At 38.5% G+C, this 23,218-nt stretch overlaps 1 protein-coding gene across 1 annotated transcript; it reads left to right on the top strand.

Moving 5' to 3' along the window:
* The first annotated feature begins 4,485 nt into the window (after nucleotides 1-4,485).
* On the top strand, nucleotides 4,486-22,357 carry nuak1a (NUAK family, SNF1-like kinase, 1a). Its single transcript, XM_055190862.2, has 7 exons — nucleotides 4,486-4,965; nucleotides 11,714-11,834; nucleotides 14,293-14,444; nucleotides 15,388-15,453; nucleotides 15,530-15,649; nucleotides 18,068-18,200; nucleotides 18,309-22,357. The coding sequence occupies exons 1-7, from the start codon at nucleotides 4,723-4,725 to the stop codon at nucleotides 19,346-19,348; spliced, it is 1,875 nt and encodes a 624-aa protein (XP_055046837.2). The 5' UTR covers nucleotides 4,486-4,722; the 3' UTR covers nucleotides 19,349-22,357.
* Nucleotides 22,358-23,218: the final 861 nt, after the last annotated feature.

Genomic DNA, 23,218 nt, shown 5'->3' with positions numbered 1-23,218 from the left:
AGTCCGCCACTTTTGGCTTAACTTACTACTTTACTGTATACGTTACATTATTACTATGCTCGTTTTTCTATGCTTTTCATACATCTATTAATGTAAATAAAAATAAAAATATTGAACATATCAACAACACAGTCTGCATACAGAATGAGCTAAAAATTTTAAGGCAACCAGTTAAGTTGAAGCAACAAATCTTTTTTTACAGTGCAGGTTTGCACCAACATGAGGATGAGTAAACAATGGCATAATTTTCATTTTTGGGTGAACTATCCCTTTAATTTGCAAGTGTTGCAAGCACATTTCTCACAACACATCACGAACTACACATCACACATCTTTAAATGTCTTAAATATTATACACATTTTAATAAACACATTATCCTATATACTAAACTTGTGTTTCTTTAAAAAACTGTTTTGTATCACTGTATGAATCAGTGGTGGCCAATGAATTCATTTTCGAGGGCGCACAACATGTATGAATAAAAAATACACGCCTGCTGCAGACGCTACAAAAGGGTTTATGATAAAAGAGATGCTTACGTTGGCCAGATACTCGCTTAATCTCATGTGTAATCAGAGTTTAGTGTTAAGTGAGTGTCTTGCGAGTATTTTGTGAATGTGAGCGTCTCTTTTATCATGTGTAGCAGGCGCGTATTTTGACATGACGCATGATGCATTGCACATGGGTTCACATGATGCAACGAACACTTATTTTGACATGACGAGCAACACACGCGACACTCCAAACACATTGAATTCGTGCCCCTTGGAAGAGAAGTATCTGGTTGCCACTGACCTGATTCAATAATCAGAAATATTTCAGTTGTCGTCTTATTTCACATCAATAAAAAACCTGGACAAAAATGTATGCATGATTAATCTGAACAGAGTGAATATTACATATCCTTGGAAAATAACAATTTAATGACATAACTGAATCTAACATTGTATACTATTCTGAATGAGAGTTTTGTACGACTCGTGCCTTGCCCTCTTTCATGATACGACAAGTTACTCTTAACAGAGCCGGACATAAAAACATCCAGTTAAAGTTCACACAGCCTAAAGCCAAAGCTTTCATCTGAACTTTACCATTTTACCAAAAACATGCATCACTGAATCAGGTGCCCTGTCATTTTCAGGTTAAAAAGAAAGCTTTGATTCAAGACAACAGTCTTTAAAAACTGCACTGTACCCTCCTAGCTATTCTCACTGTGACGTTATGGTAAGATTGCTGACGTATGTTACGGATGATGTAAGCATGATGTGATGCGTGTTATTACTACATCAGGTCCTTGTGGCACAGGAGGAACATGCGTAAAGCGGTGACTGTGCACTTGCATCAAATTCAAGCGAATGCTTGTGTCATCTATCGTAAAAGTTTTGGATACTGTAGTCTGTCTGAAGTCCCGAAATAGCTGGAGGGTGTCTGCACGTGTAACTGGTACCGTTGTAGGCCTGTGCGTGTGCATTGCATAACAACTCCAGCGATGACAGACAACGCAAGCCTCGACCTGTCACTTTGACTCTGTCATAGGTCAAAAAGCGAGTGTGACTAACCAGAACCAAATCTGATAGACATTATTAGATTTTTTGTTTGTAATGACACAAATCAAATTTGCTCATAATAAGCATCTCGTCTTTGGCACACAGATCCCTCTAATGACAAATCAGTTGTTGAGTGTTCACTAAAAATCTATGTGCCCTACAGTACATACTCTGCACTATATACACTATGGGGTATCCCAAATGAGAATTAGATTAAGCCAGGACTAGGTCTTATTTACATTGAAGTAGTTTTTACAAACATACCTTACGAAAAACATTACTCGTGTGCATCTTGACACAACATTTCCACTGATATATTTTAAGATATGTGAGTGCAAGTTGTTTTTAGTTAAACAGTTAAAAAATCCATTTTAGTCTGGGACTAGTTTTAAGCCATGTCCAGGAAACTGCCCCATGCGTTAATTTTAGAGTTGTGACGTTCGCGAACGAACCGATTCTTTTGAACGGCTCATAAACATGAACGATGGGAGCCGAGTCGCGGTTGTTGGGGAGCCGTTCTTTCTGTCGTTCTTTTTTTCCTATGCGTGTTTCACACAGATGCACAGATGTTATTGTTCATTTAAGACTTGAATATATATGGAATATAGTCTACACATGACAAATGAGGTAATAATCAATATTTCAGAATAATTCAAAATCAGATATTGGTGTGTGATGTCTGAGTTTTAATTATTTGACTACAAATCTCACCTCATCATTACTCCCAGTGATTATTTTCAGGATAAACTGAGATGCCCCCAAGCTTGCTTCTTAAAACTGACTAAATATTTAAAAAGCGCAAAAGATCCGTTCTTTTGAACGGCTCTTTAAAAGGAACGGATCGCAAAGATCCGGACCCCTCAAAGAGCCATAAATCCCATCACTAGTTAATGTTTTATACCACAAAAAGTGTATGCGTTGTACTGTGCACTGATAAACTCACAAACAGTAGCTTGTAACATTGTTGTGGTATAATCTCAAATTTTGCATTGTTAATCCACTTTAGTGCAAAATATGTCTTGGAATAGTCTAATGAAATATTGACTAAAAATTGTGGATGTTAAAATCAAGTTGACCACATTTTTTCTAATATACAGTAGGATGGCAAATGTAGTATGTGATCCGGGTATATAGAATACAGTTGAGTACAGCACTTCATAAAATCCTCCACAGGATGGCAGTGCATCTCAATGATCTCACTGTGTAAAGGTATGTTTGATGCAGTAATAATGAGGGATTGCTGGAGGGCGCTGTTGAGCCACATTCAGCTTACTGTGGATAATGTTTGCTTTTGTACAGAGAACACAACCAGAGTAAAGGTTCACAACACAAGCAATAATAAACAGAGAACTGCTGAAAAAAACAAACCAGACGTGAGTTATGAAACCGGATACAAACCACAGATTCTTTACTAAAAACCCTGAACCATTAACATGGCGTTTACTCATAGAAAGCACAAACCAATCATTCCAAACAGGAAATAATTATTTATTAAATAATAAGAAAGATTTATGTTATAAAGATATGTTTTACAGGCTTAATATGAAATAATTAAACTAAATATACTAGTCTAACTCAATATTTATATACTTGAGGCCTATACTACGAAGCCTTGCAGAATCTAAAAAAAACAGCCTATTGATAAAGTTAAACCCAAATAAAAAATTAACCCATTATTACTCACAGTTGGGGTATTAAATAATATCCTGGCTCTATTCAAAGGTGAAGCAGTGATTTTTGTTACATAAATCCAACTTTTTCGTAAAAACGCATCCGGCTGGTTTATAAAGTTTGAAATATATGTTTCCTTTAAAAGCCCATTGAGACATTAAAGGTGCAGTGTGTAATTTTTTGAAGGATCTTGTGACAGAAATGCAAAATCATATACAAAACTATATTAGCAGGTGTGTATAAAGACCTTTCATAATGAACCGATGTGTTTATTACCTTACAATGAGACGTTTTTATCTACCCCCTTACATGGAAGTCGCCATTTTGTGCCGCCATGTTTCTACAGAAGCTCTTATCGGACAAAGTTTTTTTACTAAGTTGTCTCCGACGATGTTTGTTCGGTGGTGGCTACCGTAGCTTCTCTATGTGTTTCAATAGCAAGGGGTGAGCAGTGGACTGAACCGTTGGTTGCAATTCGCAACCTCACCACTAGATGCCGCTAAAATTTACACACTGCACCTTTAAACTGGATTAGTTTTGAAAGGACGGATAGTCTTTTGGAATTAAAAGCTTAAAAAGGATATTATGAAAATGTGCCCCCAATATTTTAGATTTTTGGGGTGAACTATTACTTTAAGGAATTATAAAAAATTAACTGTTTTATAGATTACTGCTCTGAACAAACTATTATACACAATAAACAGATATTTACATTTTGTTCACCACACTTTTAATAGCTGAATATATACAAAAACGCCCATTTAGTTATTTGCGAGTCAATATTCAATAAAGCACAATAATTTTTTACAATAATTTTAATTTAGCGTTTGTTAAGAATAGACAATGTCTAGAGATAATATATGGATGCTGTTGTGTATATTATTTCATTTTGATTTCTTATGTGTTTTAATTTTTCTTTGTATTAATCTGTTTGATATAAATTGCTTGTTATGTCTTTGTAATACTGTGAAGCACTTTGGGCAATTGAAATTGCATTAAAATGTGCTATATAAATTATTGAAGAATAACTAAACACACTAGACTAAAGGAAACAAACACTGGCAACTTAAAACTTAATGTTCTCCATTACTCCATTATTCCATTAGGATACACAGAGAGAGAGAGAGAGAGAGAGAGAGAGAGAGAGAGAGAGAGAGAGAGAGAGAGAGAGAGAGAGAGATTCCTCCCATAACTTCATCCAGACTGCATTCTTTTTTTTCGTGTCATTTTTGGAGAAAAGGAAAGGGAGGGGTGAGCAGCACGCCGGAGGTGGGACGGACGGTGTAAAGCATGGAGTCACTGCGCGCATTTCTGAGCTGCCAGAAGCGAGCGCGCATCCCGACACGAGACCACTGATGCGGCGGGGCGAGTGCGCGTAATTCCCCTAAAACTTTCATACTCTTCATAATCCTAAATAACGACTCGAGCTAGCGACATCTGTGACTTTGTATAGCGATTCGACATATATCGTAAGGTTTATTGAGCATCTGAGACGCGCGAAGAATGGAGATGACCTCCGCACACGCGGAACTATCCGGGAGTAACGGAGAGGATCAAAGTGAGCCTCTGCCGGTGGACTATCCCGGAGGAGAGATGCCGGCCTCTCTCGGGGTGCGAAGAGGATCGAGCGTAAAGAAGCATCACCACAAACACAACCTGAAGCACCGATACGAGCTGCTGGAGACACTCGGGAAAGGGACATACGGGAAAGTGAAGAAAGCCATAGAGAGACACACTGGACGAGTGGTGAGTTTAAGCCAGCATGAAAACGATTTATAGTGCATTATTGCATACTGTACATTTGTATTATATTGGCAATTTTTTTGCACAAAATCTTTTACAATCTAATTACTCTCTTATATAGGAAGAATTAAAGCGTTTAAAGAGTTAAAAAGATCTCATGTGTGGGTTTCACCCTATCAGTTACCATATTAAACATTCCTTTGAAGCATGGACCTGCGCTTATAATAACCATCATTACACAGACAATTTCACAGGACAAGTGGTGCCTTCCGTCCCCCGTAACAGGGGTCAGATAATTCAGGTCATCTATACGTAGTACAAAGCAGGTCAAAGGTTTCAAAGCACGAACGGTATGTTTATGTTGCAAGTGCAATCTGTATGGACCCTGCACTACCTGTTAAAATGATGACATCTGTAGATAAGTGGGAAACTATAGACCTTCACCAAACTAGGTCAGTGCACTAATCCCAAGACGACCTGCATCCTAAATGGGCCGGTTGGGTCAGATCTGTGCCCTGATGTCAACAGCTGCTCGGATGTGCACTCACGTCTGTCCAAAACTTGATAAACCGGGAAATGAACTGTTAGCACGTAAACAAACAGCAGGAATCCACACGGACACATTAGACGGCGTGGTTGTGTGGAAAGACCAATGTACAATTAACTGGGCTGCGTTTTCTGTGTCGATAGCCGACGCTAAATCTGTAGGGTACAGATAAACTCAAGTGGCGGCGTTGAGATATGCCAGCTGTTTGGCACGCTTATGCATACTCCAAACAATCTGGGAAGAAACAAACTGGTAGACGTTGTGGACAGATGATAAAGCAGAGCTGGCTAATACAGGAGCCTCAGTAACTCTCTCAGTAAACACTGCATTGTCTCAATGGACTAATGGTTGAATTCAGAATGCATGACTCACACTAGTAGAAATGGGGAAGAAATCACAACATTGTGGATGGGATTAAACTGGAGTAGTACGGCTTAAACTGGTTCACAATAATGCTGTGCGGTCTTATGCTTGGTCAGGTCACATACAACTTATTTTTAAATGCAAGTAGTTTGTGAGTTCGAATTCCTGGTTGACTAATCTGTCTTAAAGGGATAGTTCACCCAAAAATGAAAATTTTGCTATCATTTACTCACTCTCATGTGGTTCAAAACCTGTATACATTTCTTTATTTTGATGAACCCAAAGGAAGATATTTTGAGGAATGTTCGTGAACCCCATTCACATCCATAGTATTCTTTTTCCTACTATAGAAGTGAATGGGGCTCATGATTACAAACATTCCTCAAAATATCTTCCTTCGTGTTCGTTGGATCAAAGACATTTATTCAGGTGTGCAACCGCATGAGAGTGAGTAAATCATGCCAGAATTTTCATTTTTGAGTAAACTATACCTTTAAGGAAGCACTGGATATTTAGGATGGTTATGACCTCCATTGGACATGTTTGCTTTGGGTTGTTTACACAACATGAACTCTTACAGTATGTTCAGAAACAGCTAAACAGATCAGCGTAAAATGAAACAAACTATTTTTAACATGACATGCCATCTTTAATATGCAACACTCTTGGCAGGACACCAACAAACAGAGATGTAATGCAACACATGATTGAGTTTAATATTTAAACGGGATAGTTCACCAAAAATAAACATGATGTCATTATTTACTCACCCTCAAGTTGTTACAAACCTGTATTAATTTTTTTGTTTTGCCGAACACAAAGGAAGGAAAGGAAAAAGGTGCATTATTGACTTCCATAGTAGCAAAGAAAAATACTATGATAGTCAATGGTGCTCAAAAACGGTTTGGTTACAATTGCTTAAAATATCTTCACAACCGTTGAATCAAAGTCAAGGAAAATGTTGAATCAACGTTAAATTACCTTTTGATTTTGCAAATTGAATTAACGTTGAACAAACAACTGACATTATTTCAACCTAATTTCAACGTTGATTTTTAAGCATTTTATTAACCTTTTGCAACCATTTAGTGTCAACTGTCGTATTAATGTTGTTTTAACGTTGAAACAAGAACTGACATTATTTCAACCAAATTTCAACGTTGATTTTTAAGCATTTTATTAACATTTTGCAATCGTTTAGCATTAACTGTTTTATTAGCGTTGTTTTAACGTTGAAACAAGAACTGACATTATTTCAACCATATTTCAACCATATTTCAACGTTGATTTTTAAGCATTTTATTAACCTTTTGCAACCATTTAGCATTAACTGTCGTATTAATGTTGCTTTAACGTTGAAACAAGAACTTAGATTATTTCAACCATATTTCAACATTGATTTAACCTTTTGGAACCGTTTAGCATTAACTGTTGTATCAATGTTGTTTTAACATTGAAACAAGAACTGACATTATTTCAACCATATTTCAACTTTGATTTTTAAGCATTTTATTAACATTTTGCAATCGTTTAGCATTAACTGTTTTATTAGCGTTGTTTTAACGTTGAAACAAGAACTGACATTATTTCAACCATATTTCAACGTTGATTTTTAAGCATTTTATTAACCTTTTGCAACCATTTAGCGTTAACTGTCGTATTAATGTTGATTTAACGTTTAAACAAGAACTTACATTATGTCAACCATCTTTCAACATTGATTTAACCTTTTGCAACCGTTTAGCATTAACTGTTGTATCAATGTTTTTTAACATTGAAACAAGAACTGACATTATTTCAACCATATTTCAACATTGAATGTCAGTCATATGCCGGCTGGGTTCCTTTGTGTTCAGCAGAACAAAGAAATGTATACAAGTTTGAGGGTAAAAAAAATTATGACATTTTGATTTTTGGGTAAGCTACCTCTTTAAGACACAGCTTATTTCTAATGCTTACTGCTTTTGCTAAAGCATAGCACATTGTCAGCACAGATTATAGTTGTTATATAAACAAACACTATATACATCCTGGGGAAAAATCTAGGAAACATATGCATTCAATGCTAGGATAAAGGTTAAATCTTGTGTTCGGTGAGACGGAAATGCTAACCCTAACCCTAAAAGAGACAACAAATGCAAATACAGTACATGTGGTTCCAAAAATCCCTTACAGTAAGAACCATGTTAGTACTATGGCATGTTAAGGCGTTTATTCCACATGATTTCTTATTGGGTAAAGGTGTTCTCTTTCCACTCAAATGGTATAGAGGTAAAACAGCACACCTGTTGTGTGAGGCGCAGACAATGAGCTGGTCTATGTCTGTGAAACAATGAGACGGCTTCGGTTTAGCCAGGGGTTAGAGAAGAGCAAAGACTGCAGCCAGCTGGCACAGGCATCAAACACAGGTTGGCTTAATGATCTGTAGCTATCGTTCGGGTAACAATACAGCTGAACTGTGGGTACCATGTGGCTCCTTGGCGGGGGTCAAAGGATCACATGTGTGCCACTCTGCTGCAATACAATTTTAATGAGTTTATGCTTTCACTGTAATTAGGGATGGTCCCGCACTGATGTCCTAAAGTGTCTCTTAACCACAATGGGAACACATACAAATGCATACAGGATCAATTTACCAACCTTATACCCACTGACTTGTGCATTTTTATTCGTTTTCATTGTTTTAGCACACTTATTTTATAATGCAACTACTACGCAGCTACTTTGGCTGTGTCCAAAATCACCTACTTCCATACTATATAGTAGGCCATTCCATCATTCACTACCTACTGTCACAATACACGATTTTTCGGATGCAGCCTTTGTCTTTTGGGATAACTTTAGGACTGTAGAGCATCACTCCATCATTACAATCTGGACACCTGAAGTTAGATTTTGAGAGTTTTATACATTATTTGATGAATGTCTGCTGCTGAGGTCACTAAAATGTCTTAGAAATTATTATATGAATTGCTCAGATGCAAAAGCCTCTATACGCCACATCAAAAATTAGATAATGATATTAACCGTATGCTCCCGGCACGTTTTGCATTAAATCTGCTTAATCCCGTCCTTAGGCCATTTAGTTTTAGCTTTGTTGGCAGAATCCGTTAAACGCCACAACGTTTTTTCACAAAGTCCTCTAAGTGCACGAAAGAAAAACTGGATGAACGGCGGCGTGCGTATGTCACGGTGCAAGAGTTTTTTTACTCACTTAACAGAGGTTTACATAATAAATATTAGTATATTGGCCAAATTAAAAAGGTCAAAAAGGTCAAGGGTTCAATCCCGATTGAATATATTTAATCTAAATATTTCTAAATATGTTGACATAAAGAGATCAGTTGCAAAAGCCGCTAAACGCTAACTCCGACAAAAAAGGAGATAATGATATAAACCGAATGCTCTCGGCACGTATTATACGTTTATCAAATACTTCTTGGAGAATTGGAACAGCTTTTTTACTGAATATATTAGGATATTGACTGAATTTTTGAGCCTATTTGCATGCACTTAGGGGGTTTTGCAGCGAAAGAGAGCTAAATTTGCTTTATATCAATGTGATGACTAAAGGGACATTTAAATTACAGATTAATAACATTTTCATTGCCATTAAAGTAAATTACTGAATCTAAACATAAGAGCCTCATAGAGAGGCACTTAGATGATTTTACATCTGAGCTATTTTAGCACATTTAGCACCATATTGAACTGGATTGCAAATAGTTAATAAGACGCTGGATATTGTGGTGAAATAACAAACATAAGTGGAACTGTTTAGTAAATTCAATCCATTCTCTCTCAAACTCTTTCTGGCTCTGTCTTTACAATCTCTTTAAAACCATATCACGCTAGTGACAAAATCCAGATTGTACAGTTATCACATCCACGTGGTGAATGAAACACTTCTGCTGTCTCTAAGTACGGTGGTATCGAGAGGGTTACGTAAGTCACCGATAATGGTTGTAATGACTAACACATGCACGCACTGCATGAAGCTTGAACGTTACAGAATGTTCAGACATCGTCCCTAAACAATACATTGTATGCAACCCGGTTAGATGTGGTCATTTTGGCCTTAAATGGCTTGGGGTGGCAAACCGGAGTCTGGAACAACACTGGGTGGACAGGAAGTCAAGCTGTCAGCACCACTTCCCCTACTGAGTGCTTTATGAGTCGGTGAAGGAACAACCGCAACACTTCCTGTAACCCTGATCACTCCTCATAACTGGATCCAGCAAACCCCCTACTGGGCAAAGACTTAAAAACATAGCATACTATACACGATAAGTTGACTTAAGACTAAGTACACTGTTAGAGAAATGTGTACCGCAGATGTCAATGGGGCAGCAGTACCCTTTAAAAACGTCCTTATATGTACCATAAAGTACAGATTTGTCACATTTAGTACCAATAGGGTTGGGAACCGAGAGCAGGAACCGGAACCAAACGGAATTCTTAAGTTTCGGTTCTAAAAGCAGTTTTAATGTGAAAGCCATTTTAAATAGCCATGTCTTACCTCATGCATATTAATTACGTTGAGCCACTGTTTACATTTACACAGCCAAATTAACGCATCTAACCACAGAAAACACTTGCGCTATTGAGGTACGCTTTGTATACTTAGTGTTAAACATGTGTAAAATAAAGTCAAAAAGTGTGAAATCATTTTCAAAGGTAGAACGATGAAGCAAAGTGTAACACTTGGAATTAAAACGGGTAAAATTTCTTACGATACCCAACCCTAGGTACCAATATGTATCTTTGAGGTACACATAAGATACCAATATGTAACTTTTGAAAGGGTTCACCCAACACAATCTCACAGAATTTCGTACATATTTTATAAGATGGTCAATTCGTATAAATTCATACGACCACATTTATACGTTTTTGTACAATTTGCTCTTATCCCTGTGATGATGGGGTTAGGGGCGGGGTTTCATTATTGGATTTTTTTATAATTATCGTACGTATTGTACGATTCACTTTGTACGAATTCATATGAATTAGCTAACTCGTAAAATACGTACACTGTAAAAAATCCTTATTGCCGTTACATTTAAGTTGAATCAACTGGGTACAGCCCAAGTGACTGCTGAAGTACATATTTTGACCTTTTTCTCAGTACCAAACTAGGTAACACTGAATATTTTTGAAAATAGAAAAGCTTATCAGTGCAACTACAGCTATGTGATGAAGCCCTTTTCAGACTTTAAAAATGGGACGTTTAAAAATAACTCCTGTCCCTTCTCTTGAGAAAGCATTCACCTTCACAGAAACCCATTTTTGCTTAAAGTTATAGGCAACTGCTGAAAATCTAGACCATCATCCTTTTTGGCTCTCTACAGCTTCCACATATTTCTAAAAAATATATTGATGCTTTCAAAGAAATGAAAATGTTATATGATGGACAGGATGTGACTACATAGTTATTTCATAATTTATGACTACAGTACTTAAGCAAACCTGTGGGCCACCTGACCCCTTCCGACAGGAATTACTTAATCCGTGAGTTGTTCATGACACCATGACAGGGTGTAGGTTGATCTGTTTCCCTGACCTATGACCCCAGAGACCGGACACCATTGAAAAACAAATATCATTAATCAGAGCTTTTTAACCTTTGACCCATGTCTTCTTCAATACCGCTCAATCATCTTGACAAACTGAGCCACTGAACCAGGCATCCATCAATATTTTGGGGTCATTCCAATAAACATTAATAAAGCACCCATTAGGTTTACTCTGCAGTAAGCGTTATCATGCTATACCTTGTTTGCATCATGCATGGTACAAATGGGATACAAACTAAGTGCATTTTTGCATGTCGGTTCTCAGGTGGCGATTAAATCCATCCGAAAGGAGAAGATTAAAGACGAGCAGGACATGGTGCACATCCGAAGAGAGATCGAGATTATGTCTGCTCTTCGTCATCCGCATATCATCTCTATATACGAAGGTAGGCCAGTATGTACTGGGTTGAGTTTATCAGAATCACTATCCAATGTTTAGAAACCCAAGTGCAGTCATTTTCAACCCAGAATTGGGTCAAAAAGGGACAGACCCAACTTGTTGGGGTATAATTTAACCTACGTGGGGATGTTTTAACTCATTGTTGGGTGAAATCTAAACATTTTCTGGGTTAATTTAACCCAACGGCTGTGTTTGTCCCTTTCTGACCCAACGCTGGGTTGAAAATAACCCACCACTTTTTAGACTGTAGGTTGACTGAACCTCTTCATTTTGATTCTCGGATTGTAAAAACTGGGTTGTTTACCCCAACTGTCAATCATCTGTGTGGGGCCCCGCCCACAGATCGGTTAACCTCACGCTTTATTTATGCAATCTCTACAGGATGTTGATCAGGCAAACAATCTTGTTGGGTACATAAACTCTCTAATGGAGATAAAGCGTACGCTAAAATAAAAGCCATTAGCATCGTGCAGCAATCAGCATGTTTAAAATATCCCATGCATGTTGCTGAGCTTGTTGGAACATAAATCAAGAACGCATCAAATTAGGCCCAGAGCGCTGCTAGCATGAGCCAGATACTCAAAACAAATCTCTGACAAGCTGCTTTATCTCCATACTGGCGGCGGGAGACACCATGGCTGTGGACTCACATCGTGCTCTCAGCCAGGGGTCATTATTACTGACCCTGGATCAGCCTGAGTGCCGGTGCCAAAACAAAGTACGCTTGGTCTCCCGTGTCTAATACGGATTAGCCGAGAGAGGTAATTACTCAGAGCAGCAGGTCTGGAAGCAGGTTCAATGTCTTGAATGTGAACTTCACCCGTTTTCGAGGGCCATTTTAAGAGATGGGAAAAATCAACAGCTTGGTTAGTTAAGACCTAGACAGTCAACAAGAGATCCTAAAGGTGTTTGAACAGACATGTTGTTGAACGTGACACCAAGGGAGTTGTAGGAAACCCGCCTTCATTGTCTGCTTGCTTCAGAGATTGTCACCATGACAACCAGCCTAAGGGTGGTAAACCAGAAGGATCACAATAGTGCCAGCAAAGGTGGAAGATTGGCAACCTGATTTCACGGGAATTCATACAAAAATTCACAATGTTTTGTATGAACTCGTTCAAAGTGAATCAGAAAAAGATGTTAGTGAATCCTCACCCCAAAGCCCCTATACTCAACATCACTGTGGCGAAAGCAGACCGTACAAAAACAGTGGATTGCCAGAAAAAGACGTTAGTGAATCCTCACCCCAAACCCCGCCTCTTAACCCAACATTACTGGTGTGAAAGCAGATCGTACACAAACAGTTGATTATGAGAATAAGACGATATTGAATCCTCACCCTAAACCCCGCCCCTTAACCCAACATCACTGGGGCGAAAGCAGACCGTACAAAAACAGTGGATTGCCAGAAAAAGACGTTAGTGAATCCTCACCCCAAACCCCGCCCTTAACCCAACATCACTGGGGCAAAAGCAGATCATACAAAAATGGTTGATTATGAGAAAAAGACTTTGTGAATCCTCACCCCAAACCCCTCCCCTATAACCAACATCACTGGGGCGAAAGCAGATCATACACAAACGGTTGATTATGAGGAAAAAGACTTTGTGAATCCTCACCCCAAACCCATCCCCTATACCCAACATCACTGGGGCAAAAGCAGATCGTACAAAAACGGAATTGATCAAACAAATTCATACTAAATAACCACCCAGGTAGCCAAAACAGTTTGGCCAAATAATGGCCCAAATCCGGCAGGCCAGGAAAAAACACGTCCCAGTCCCGGCTGCCAGACAACGGCCAAATCTGGGATGAATGACGTCTCAGAATCGGCCCAAGTACACTGGCCACCTGGGCACCTCGTAAAATACATACAACATGCCATGAGATCATACTGGCATCCGAGGACAACTAAATGGAGCAACAGTGCTGAAAACAAAACAAGAAGTTGCTGATGTCCCAGTTTCAGATATTCACCAGATAAACACTTCACTGATTGGCTGAAATGATAGCTACTAGTGTTGTTACTAGGAATACCAGACCGTGTTGTTTGTTTCCTAAAACACTTACCTTTTCTTGGAACAGGATTGTTTATGCCACCATCTCTACACTCTCACACAAACACACACAAACCCTCTCGGCCTCCCTCCACTTAACACCTGTTAAAAGTTGTGGGTCCCGCTAGCAAAGACAGCTCTTAATCGGCATGACCCTGACTGAAGCCAGACTCGATTCTGTCTCTGACATGTTGGCAACCACCCAATAAAAACCTAAATGAAACAGTTAAGAGTCAGAGAGATTTAGCTAGCCAAGCCGGGCTGTTTTCTCTTTCACGTACACGTACAGCATATTGTGCACAAGAGACCTGACAGCAAAGAATGCAATAATTTTGAGAAATCGAATCGTGCCTCTCTCTCATTTATGTATCTTTCTCCTATTTACAGTGTTTGAGAACAAGGATAAGATCGTGATCGTGATGGAATACGCCAGCAAGGGCGAGCTGTACGATTACATTAGCGAACGTCGCAAGCTCACAGAGAGAGAGACGAGACACTTCTTCAGACAGATCGTCTCTGCTGTGCATTACTGCCATAAGGTGAGGGGAGGAGCCAACAAATATCAAATCTTTGGAAATGTATATTATTAAATAAAATGATTTGTGAACCAAGGACTTGACATGATAAACTTCCAAAAATGTCTTGATATGAAAGTTTTTAAACAGCTGTGTTCTTCTCGGTTGGTGCCAAACCACTCCTCATCATTTTTTCACTTTCCGAACACAATACACTGATCCAACCCACATTCCTGTCATAACTTTCTCTTTAATTTCACGTTTTAGATCATTTCTGGCCATTCGAATGTTTTTTACTGTATAGCGATTGAATGCAAGATAAAATAGAGCAGGAGACGCCATTCCTAGATCAGTACAAAAGGTCAGCTTGTACCCAGAGCTGCGTCAGCTGTAAAGCAGAAGTGCCGGGGGAATTTAGGGTGGGCTTGGCCTTTGTTTCTATACAGCTGGGCGGATGATGTCATCATCTCAGCTGGGGGATTCCAACCCGGCCTGTTGGATCAGGGCAGGCCAGGAGGTCGTTACGGAAACAAGGGCGGGAATACATGGATCAGGCCATATAACAACTGGGTTTGAAATAGGATGAAGGGAAATGGTGTTAATGGAAGCCCATTATGTTAGTCACTTTCATTTTCTGTTATTCTGAAAGGTACCTTACAGTGGTGAAATGGGTTTTTGTAACATGATGGCTGGTTATCAACCCATGGTTGGGTAAAATATGGATAAAGCCAACTGCTTGTTCTGCTGGGTTGTTTCAACCTATGGTTGGGTCAAATATGGACATTTTCTAGGTTAATTTAAACCAAAGGTTGGGTTTGTCCATATTTTATAATGAACTAGCAAGAAACCAGCTACAATGTTTTACCCAAGTTATACATGCATCATTTCAGTAAATCAAAAAATGGGTGGTTCTTTAGTGGCTAACATAGAAAGATCTAACCAATGATCCTGATATAATGTCTTACAGAACGGAGTTGTACACCGAGATCTAAAGCTGGAAAACATTCTCCTGGACGAAAACGGCAACATTAAAGTAAGTACTTTCCTTTCGTGACTTTAGGCGGTACCCTTGGCTTTTCTGGCAAACTCTCATTGTGTCTTTCTTCCAGATTGCAGATTTTGGTTTGTCTAACCTCTATCACAAAGACAAACTTCTTCAGACGTTTTGTGGCAGCCCACTGTACGCTTCCCCGGAGATCGTAAATGGAAGACCATATCGAGGTCCAGAGGTAAATAGCTAATATTCAGCAGTTATGCAACCTCACTCAATATTTAGCCATTTAAAGAGCTCTCAAAATATCTGCATTTTTCACCTTTGAAAAAATAAAAGCCTGCAAACACAATCACAGACATCCTGTGTCCTAGAGAAGATAACAAACAACAAAACAAGCCAACAACAGATAACGAAAGAGAAAGCAATTTTATCTCACATTTACGGGAGACCGCCCTTTATTTCATATCCCAAAAGTGACTCCAAACTCAGTCACTTCCTACCCAAGAATTTTTTTACAGTACCCAACATCCTCTATAATTCAATGAGAAACAAAGATTGGAATGAGGAATGCTTTCCGAGCTATTTCCGGAATATTAAGCATACAATTCCTTATATTCTGTCAATGGTTAGCCAAACATTTAGCCTGTCTGGACCGCAGGAATATATTTAAATTCCCATATATTTTCCGGTCTCTGAAAGCCTCTGGACATTCAATCATGATCTCTCTGGTCTCTCAATCATACTTACATAACTGCAAACCCCACCGGTCCATGGGAAAGGCAGCGGCCTCCTTCTCACTGGTCAGAGATCAGTGGACCGGGGCCAACAATCACAGAGCTCCTCACATCTCATTAGGGTCAAGCAGGTCTGGTGTTAGGGGAGTGGACACTTCCTGTTCTCTAATCAGCCATTGTTTCCCTTGATACCTCCTCATTCCTGTGCATTGGAGGTGCAACGGGGATCAGACAAGGTCAAGCATGAGAAATGATACAATAACATGCAGGATTTACGATTGTAGATAACAAGCAGATATGTTTAGGTTAACTATTGTTCTCATACATTTTATGTGTAAAAAAGAGTTGATAAAATAGGCGATGTTCATTTTATGGCTCAGATAGGAAAATAAAACAACACAACCTTTAAATCCATTGGCGAATGTTGACCACTGGTCTAGCCGGCACGTGTTTGGCAAGTAGAGTATGAAGGCAGCACTGCATTGATATTCAAACTTTCTGGAAAGCCAAAGAATTTTATTTTAATTATAAATTAAATTATTATTATTTACTTGAGTATGTATTTATTTTGTGTAAAAGTTATATTTGAGGTATTTAGGACTAACGTTTAAAAATTAACGTTTTATGCGACACAAAAACTAAAAACTTTTTACGTGTTTTTGGACCTTTATTTACACAATGACAGCGTTTTGGGGGCTTGAAAATGCTGACTTTTGAAAACAGATTTTAAAAAATACCGGTAGCTATAAACTACAAAATCGCAAATTGTGAAAACGGTGAGGTCACGTGCACATGTATTACATGTTCAAACATTTTGTGAAATTGCGAACTACTGACCTGGAATGCAAAATGCAGCATATTTTGTTGTTTTCGCTGATTTGTGTGAACGTGGATCGTTTTAAAAACTGATCGTCATCTGTACGCAAAAATAAAAAGGATAAAAACTGTTATGTTTTACAAAAGTTAACATTCCAAAAAAAGTCATCAAAGTTCGAAGACAAGAAGGGGTATTGTATAAAAATGAATGGTTTTTATCCACTTAAATGTTGACTAGTATAAACGTTTCATTGGACGCACATGCGGTGGTCTGGTCTGAACTTTACTTCCGGTTTCAGTTTGTTTTTAATGGTCTGACTAGTTGCTAAACTGAACTCGACACATACCTAATTGAAAATAACAAATGTTTTGGTTTCCTATGTATTCTACGTGTTGTTTATTATGCTGGTTATATAAATAAACTACGTTTAAAGTACTTTGTTATTATTCATTCTTAGTGGAGTTTACCGGAAGTTACGTGTCGACCACGAAAGCCGCTTGTTTATGTTGTTACTGCTGAAACCGTCTATAGTACACTGTTGATGTGAAAATATATTGTAACTGGTCCTGACATGCAACGTTTTATTTTCCCTAAAACTTTTCAATTCAAATTTATTTGTATAGGGCTTCCCACGGTGCATATTTCCTCAAAGCTGCTTTACAGAAATGCATATTTATGTCAGAAAATAAAGTTGTTAGTAAACATTTTTTACAGTTAGCAAATTAATGTCTCTATTATAGCTATAATATAAGACAGTGGTTCTCAAACTATGGGCCCTGAGATAGTTCCAAGGGGCCCCAGTTTGATGACATTTTATAAAATACATTAATTTATAAAAAAAATGCTGTGTAATTTAACCTAAAAAAAAATTTAGTTTTAGATTGTTTTATGTCATACATTTTCTTTGGGGGTGAGCATGAAGGGATGCACCATACACAAGGGGGGTGCATGCCGAAAAAGTTTGAGAACCACTGATGTACTGTATTACATATTAAATATTTGACAATCCATCCTATAACTAGTAATCTTCCTATAAACCATTTTATATTGGTATGAGATGCCCAATATGAAGCGATTTTACAATGTGGTGTTGTTTTTACAGGTTGACAGTTGGGCGCTGGGTGTATTGCTCTACACACTTGTGTATGGAACAATGCCATTCGATGGAGGTGATCACCACAGACTCATTCGACAAATCAGCAGTGGCGATTACAGGGAGCCTCCCCAGTCATCAGGTATGTGTTTTGGACAAAGCAAACACATATGCTTAAATACCCCTTCACTAAAATAAAAATACATAGGTTCATATGTCTGACTGCCTTATATGGCTTCATCCCACTTAGATGCTCGAGGTTTGATACGTTGGATGTTGATGGTTAATCCAGAACGGCGGGCTACAATAGAGGACATCGCGAATCACTGGTGGGTGAACTGGGGATGGAAGACCAGTGTCTGTGACTGCCAAACCAAAAGGGAAAACAGCTCACCCATGCTAGCCCGCTTTATTGACTGGCAAAACCGCACTGACGTCCGACCAGGCAAGGCTCAGCACCCGGAGCCTGCTAATGTCACTAATGTTACGAATACGAGCTTGACTCCAGCCCGACGACTAAGAAAATGCATGAAGGAGAACGATGGTGGCATGTGGGGTGTTGCGGAAGAGAAACCGGGTCTCAAGAGACCTAAGGGCATCCTGAAGACTCGTGCCACCAGTGGAGACCAGCGGTCCCAGAGCCTGTGCGAGGTAGAGCTTAGGAGGTCCATTTGTTACCAGGACGCTAACTCTAGCGCTGACTCAAGCCCGGAGCGAGAAGACACTCTCGGTGGCTCGCCAGCAAAAATTGTCTCAATGTTACCCAAAAAAGGCATTTTGAAAAACAGTCAAGAGCGAGAATCTGGATATTACTCCTCTCCGGAACGCAGCGAGTCCTCTGAACTCTTAGGGGGCGCCACTGTGCAACCCCCGAACAGCTCGCCAACAAAACGGTCTGTAGGAAGAAAAGGTATATTGAAGCGAAACGGAAAGTATTCTGCTCACAATGCCGGAGTCCAAGGGGAGGTGACGGTAGACTCAAATCTCCCACGGAGCCAAAGCCGACCCTCCAGCATTGTTTATGAAGAGACGGGTCTCTCCAGCATGGGATTGGACTGGCCACCCACCTCTCCAAAACCCAACATTCGGGGCTCTCTGTCAGCCGAAGACTTACTGCAGATGTCCGGATTCAGGGGGCTTCAGACCGTCGTGCCCCTTCATGGCGGAAAAGGCACTCGCAGTCCTCCCGGTTCACCAGGAGACAACGGCAGTTTCTCCTTGCTGGGTGATATGGATGATGTCACCCAGGTGTACCAGAAAGCCCTGGACATCAGCAGCAAGCTGAGCTAGACTTGGTCTGAAGGCTGAAACGATGAATAGACAATTATTTGATTTCTAGAAACACACATGGAAGGCATTGTTTCACTTTGGAGAAAGACTGGAAGTGTGATTGATCTCAGCATGATCTCCCATCACTGCTGCAGTGCTGCTGGGTAATGTTTACAGGTCGAGAGGCGGGACATTTCAAATCTCTATTCATCAACTTGCTTGGTGAACAAAATGATTTGTTTTTAACTCGACAATAATGGGGAACAACGGAAGCACTTTAAAGCGTCTGTTCTCCGTAATCCAGCACCAGATGTAAATGACAGCTGGGAATGTGTTATTTAAGTTATTTATTGTTCATTTACACTTTGACTGATTGATCAGTATCAAGGCCATTTTGTAATCTTTCTTGGGATAGTCAGATAAAGGCAATACAATAGTAAACAGCCATTGCTGTATAACACCAGTGCTTTCAGTGACGTGCATCCACAATAGTCCAACAGCAACGGTTCAAACCAAAAAATAAAGGTCATTATATCGATCCAATCCCACACTTTTAAAAGTGCTGGGTCATTTTCAACCCAATATTGGGTCAAAAAGAGATAAACCCATCTGATGGGTTAGATTAAACACAGAAAATGTTTATATTTGATCATATTAACAATGGGTTAAAACAACCCAGCATAGGTTAAATTACTACCCAATGGGTTGCGTTCGTCCCTTTTTGGCCCAACGCTGGGTTACATTTTTTTTACATTTTGTCCATAGAGCGACAAAGTATAAATGTAATGCTCCTATTTTCCCTACAACGAAACTTTGTGTGGGTAAAATTTTCCTTTAAGATCTAAAAAAATTGAAGTATTTAAGTTCAGGATAAAAAAACAGCATTGCTCTAAAAAATGCTGGGTTATTTAAAAAATATCAAAAAAAGGGACAAACCCAGTCACTGGTTTAAATAAACCCAGACAATGTTTATATCTGATCCAACAATGGGTTAAAACAACCCAGCATTTTGGGCTGAAACAACCCAGCATAGGTTAAATTACAACCCAGTAGGTTGGGTTTGTCCGTTTTTGACCAAACGCTGGGTTAAAAAAAATACATTTTGTCCATTGAGGGACAAAGGATAAATTGAATGCTCTTTTCCTTACAACGAAACTTTGTGTGGGTAAAATTTTCCTTTAAGATCTAAAAAATTGAAGTATTTAAGTTCAGGATAAAAAACAGCATTGCTTTTTAAAAAAAAATTAAAAAGGGACAAACCCAGTCACTGGGTTAAATTAACCCAGACAATGTTTATATCTGATCCAACAATGGGTTAAAACAACCCAGCATTTTGGGCTGAAACAACCCAGCATTTTGGGCTGAAACAACCCAGCATTTTGGGCTGAAACAACCCAGCATTTTGGGCTGAAACAACCCAGCATTTTGGGCTGAAACAACCCAGAATTTTGGGCTGAAACAACCAAGCATAGGTTAATTACAATGCAGCAGGTTGGGTTTGTTCCTTTTGAACATAACCCAGCATTTTTAAGGGTAGTTTTCCTACTATTTTCTTTTTTATAATATTGAGAAAAGTAAAAATATCTCCTAGAGATACCAAGAGTGAATGTTACAGAGACCAAAAACAATGCAAATGCTAATCCATGTTGTCTCTATTACGCGCTAGGTAACCAGAGGCCCTCATAGCAAATAAAAAGTGAAAAGACTGAATCAGTGTTATGACACCGTAAATTTTCATCTCTCACAAGCATGCATAAACCCACACAATGCAACGTGCAGACGGGCAATTATATGAGCTCACTGAAGCATAAAAGTGTGGAAAGACGAGCTTTAACCTACGGTGTTATTCTGCTCCAGAAATGACCCATGTTTCAACAACATACCATATTAGATGCCAAATTATTCTTTTTAATAGGTTGGGTGTTAAAAGTCACATGTTCTGAAGACAATAGATTATTAAAACAAAAATGAATAAAACGTGTATTTAGGTTTAATAAATAATTGGGGGGAAAAACATCTCATGGCAATTCGTACGTATTTTACGAGCTGGCTAATTCGTACATTTGTACGACTGAGTGATTTGCCTTCACCCTATGACGTTTCGGGATAAGGTTTATGTTGATTGTTTTTGTACAAATTCATAAACTCTAAAAAATTCCTTGTTGCACTTACATTTTTAAGTTTAATCAACTTGAATTTACAACTTTCTTGACTAGTGAAAAATAAAGTTGAATCACCTTAAGTTATTTGAAAAAACTGATTTAAACTTATAAATTGAAGTGCAAAAAGGAATTTTTACAGTGTACAAATAATTTCAACTCGTAAAATACGTACGAATTCTCGTGAGATCAGGCTGGGTTGTCATCGAAGTGAATCAAATATTCGTGTACACTTTTTTATGCAAATTGGCATGATGCGATAAACTGAATACACCATGAGTTTGTTTTCTGTTGCATTGTGTTTGTTTAAATTTCGGTAATTATTAACAGATTAATTTCAAGACAGAAGGTTAAGCATTAATAGTGTAGCCTAAATGTGCTTTAAATCTGTAATGATAAGTAAGTTTCTGTCAGATTTAGCATCAATATTGCAGTTCAGTGCTACAGTATGTACCCATTAATATATACAGTATATATAAATTAACTGGAAAAAGAGTGTGTTTGTCCTATAGGATTTCCGTTATAGGCCATTGAGAAAACTTGACTGGATATTACTGCATATTTAAATGTTGTTATTTAATATGTCTTGTATAATATACTGTACAATATGGCTATTTGTTATTCTGTATGTTATTTTTTAAACTTTGACTTAATGATTGTCTTGCTTTGTGCCTTTATTAATGTGAGATTGTCTAATAATGTTATTATCTGTGTAAATGATTTTCAGTATTGTGTAAGAATCTCAATAGGTATCAGAATTGTTTTTCTGTATCATTTGTTAAGAGCATTGTTAGGTGGTGTATGAAGCCCTCCATTGTCTCTGCTCAGTACAATATGCAGCGATCCAATAAATGTCTTGATCTAAATACCACATGTTTGTATCTCCACTCAATCCATTAAATGCAGAACACAAAGTGCTCATAAAAGTATCAACATAAAAGTATCAAAATAAAAGTCACAGCTTTAACAAACCAGCTGTTCCTGGATCAGTACACTCTCAGAACAAATAGTAGGCTACAGAAGCCGTCACTGGGACAGTCCCATTTAAAAGGTCCTAATATGTACCATTAAGGTACATATATGTATACATTGGTATCAGCAGGTACCTTTAAGGTACTAATATGCACAATTTTTGTACAAAAGGGTACTTTTTAAAAAAGGGTACTGTCCCAGTAACAGCTTTTGTACCTTTCTTTCTGAGAGTGTACAAGTATAGTGTAAAAGCCATATCTGAGTGACTTTCTCCAGAAGAATCCTGATTTAAGATCAGTTTTAGGATCTATTATGACTGGAGGCTGTAATGTTGAGACCATGCACATTGGTGTGGGCTGACCTAGCTACGCACGTCTGTGGTTCCATGTTGCTCGGCCCGCATGATCACAACACAAGGGTATTTCTCATGTAAGTTTTTCCAAAACAGCAGGATACTTAAAGACAAAAAACAGCAGTTTTAAATACAGGTATAGTTTTGATTTCGTGTTTTGACGTCAATCTGATGTTAGAGCTTGACGTAAGATTGACACCAAAACCCAATAATGTCGGACTGACATGAAGGTCTAACAATGGACTGACGTCAAGCACTAACGTCAGATTGAAAACAAAACCTAATAATGTCAGAATGATATAAAGGTCTAATGATGGACTGACGTCAAACTCTAACGCCAGATTGACATCAAACCCCAATAATGTCGGCTTGATTCGAAGGTCTAACGACAGATTAAAGCCTAAACCC

Source organism: Misgurnus anguillicaudatus, chromosome 1 (assembly GCF_027580225.2).
Source record: "Misgurnus anguillicaudatus chromosome 1, ASM2758022v2, whole genome shotgun sequence".
NCBI lineage: Eukaryota > Metazoa > Chordata > Actinopteri > Cypriniformes > Cobitidae > Misgurnus > Misgurnus anguillicaudatus.
Note: the sequence above shows the minus strand (reverse complement) of the source record. Positions and strands in the feature narration are given on the sequence as shown.

What these genes read in the sequence shown, in the direction of transcription:
- nuak1a (XM_055190862.2), top strand. Translation starts at nt 4,723, where the DNA reads ATGGAGATGACCTCCGCACACGCGGAACTATCCGGGAGTAACGGAGAG. An exon ending in CTGTGCATTACTGCCATAAG is followed by an intron (nt 14,445 to 15,387) that starts GTGAGGGGAGGA and finishes AATGTCTTACAG; the next exon opens with AACGGAGTTGTACACCGAGA. An exon ending in GGAGCCTCCCCAGTCATCAG is followed by an intron (nt 18,201 to 18,308) that starts GTATGTGTTTTG and finishes CATCCCACTTAG; the next exon opens with ATGCTCGAGGTTTGATACGT.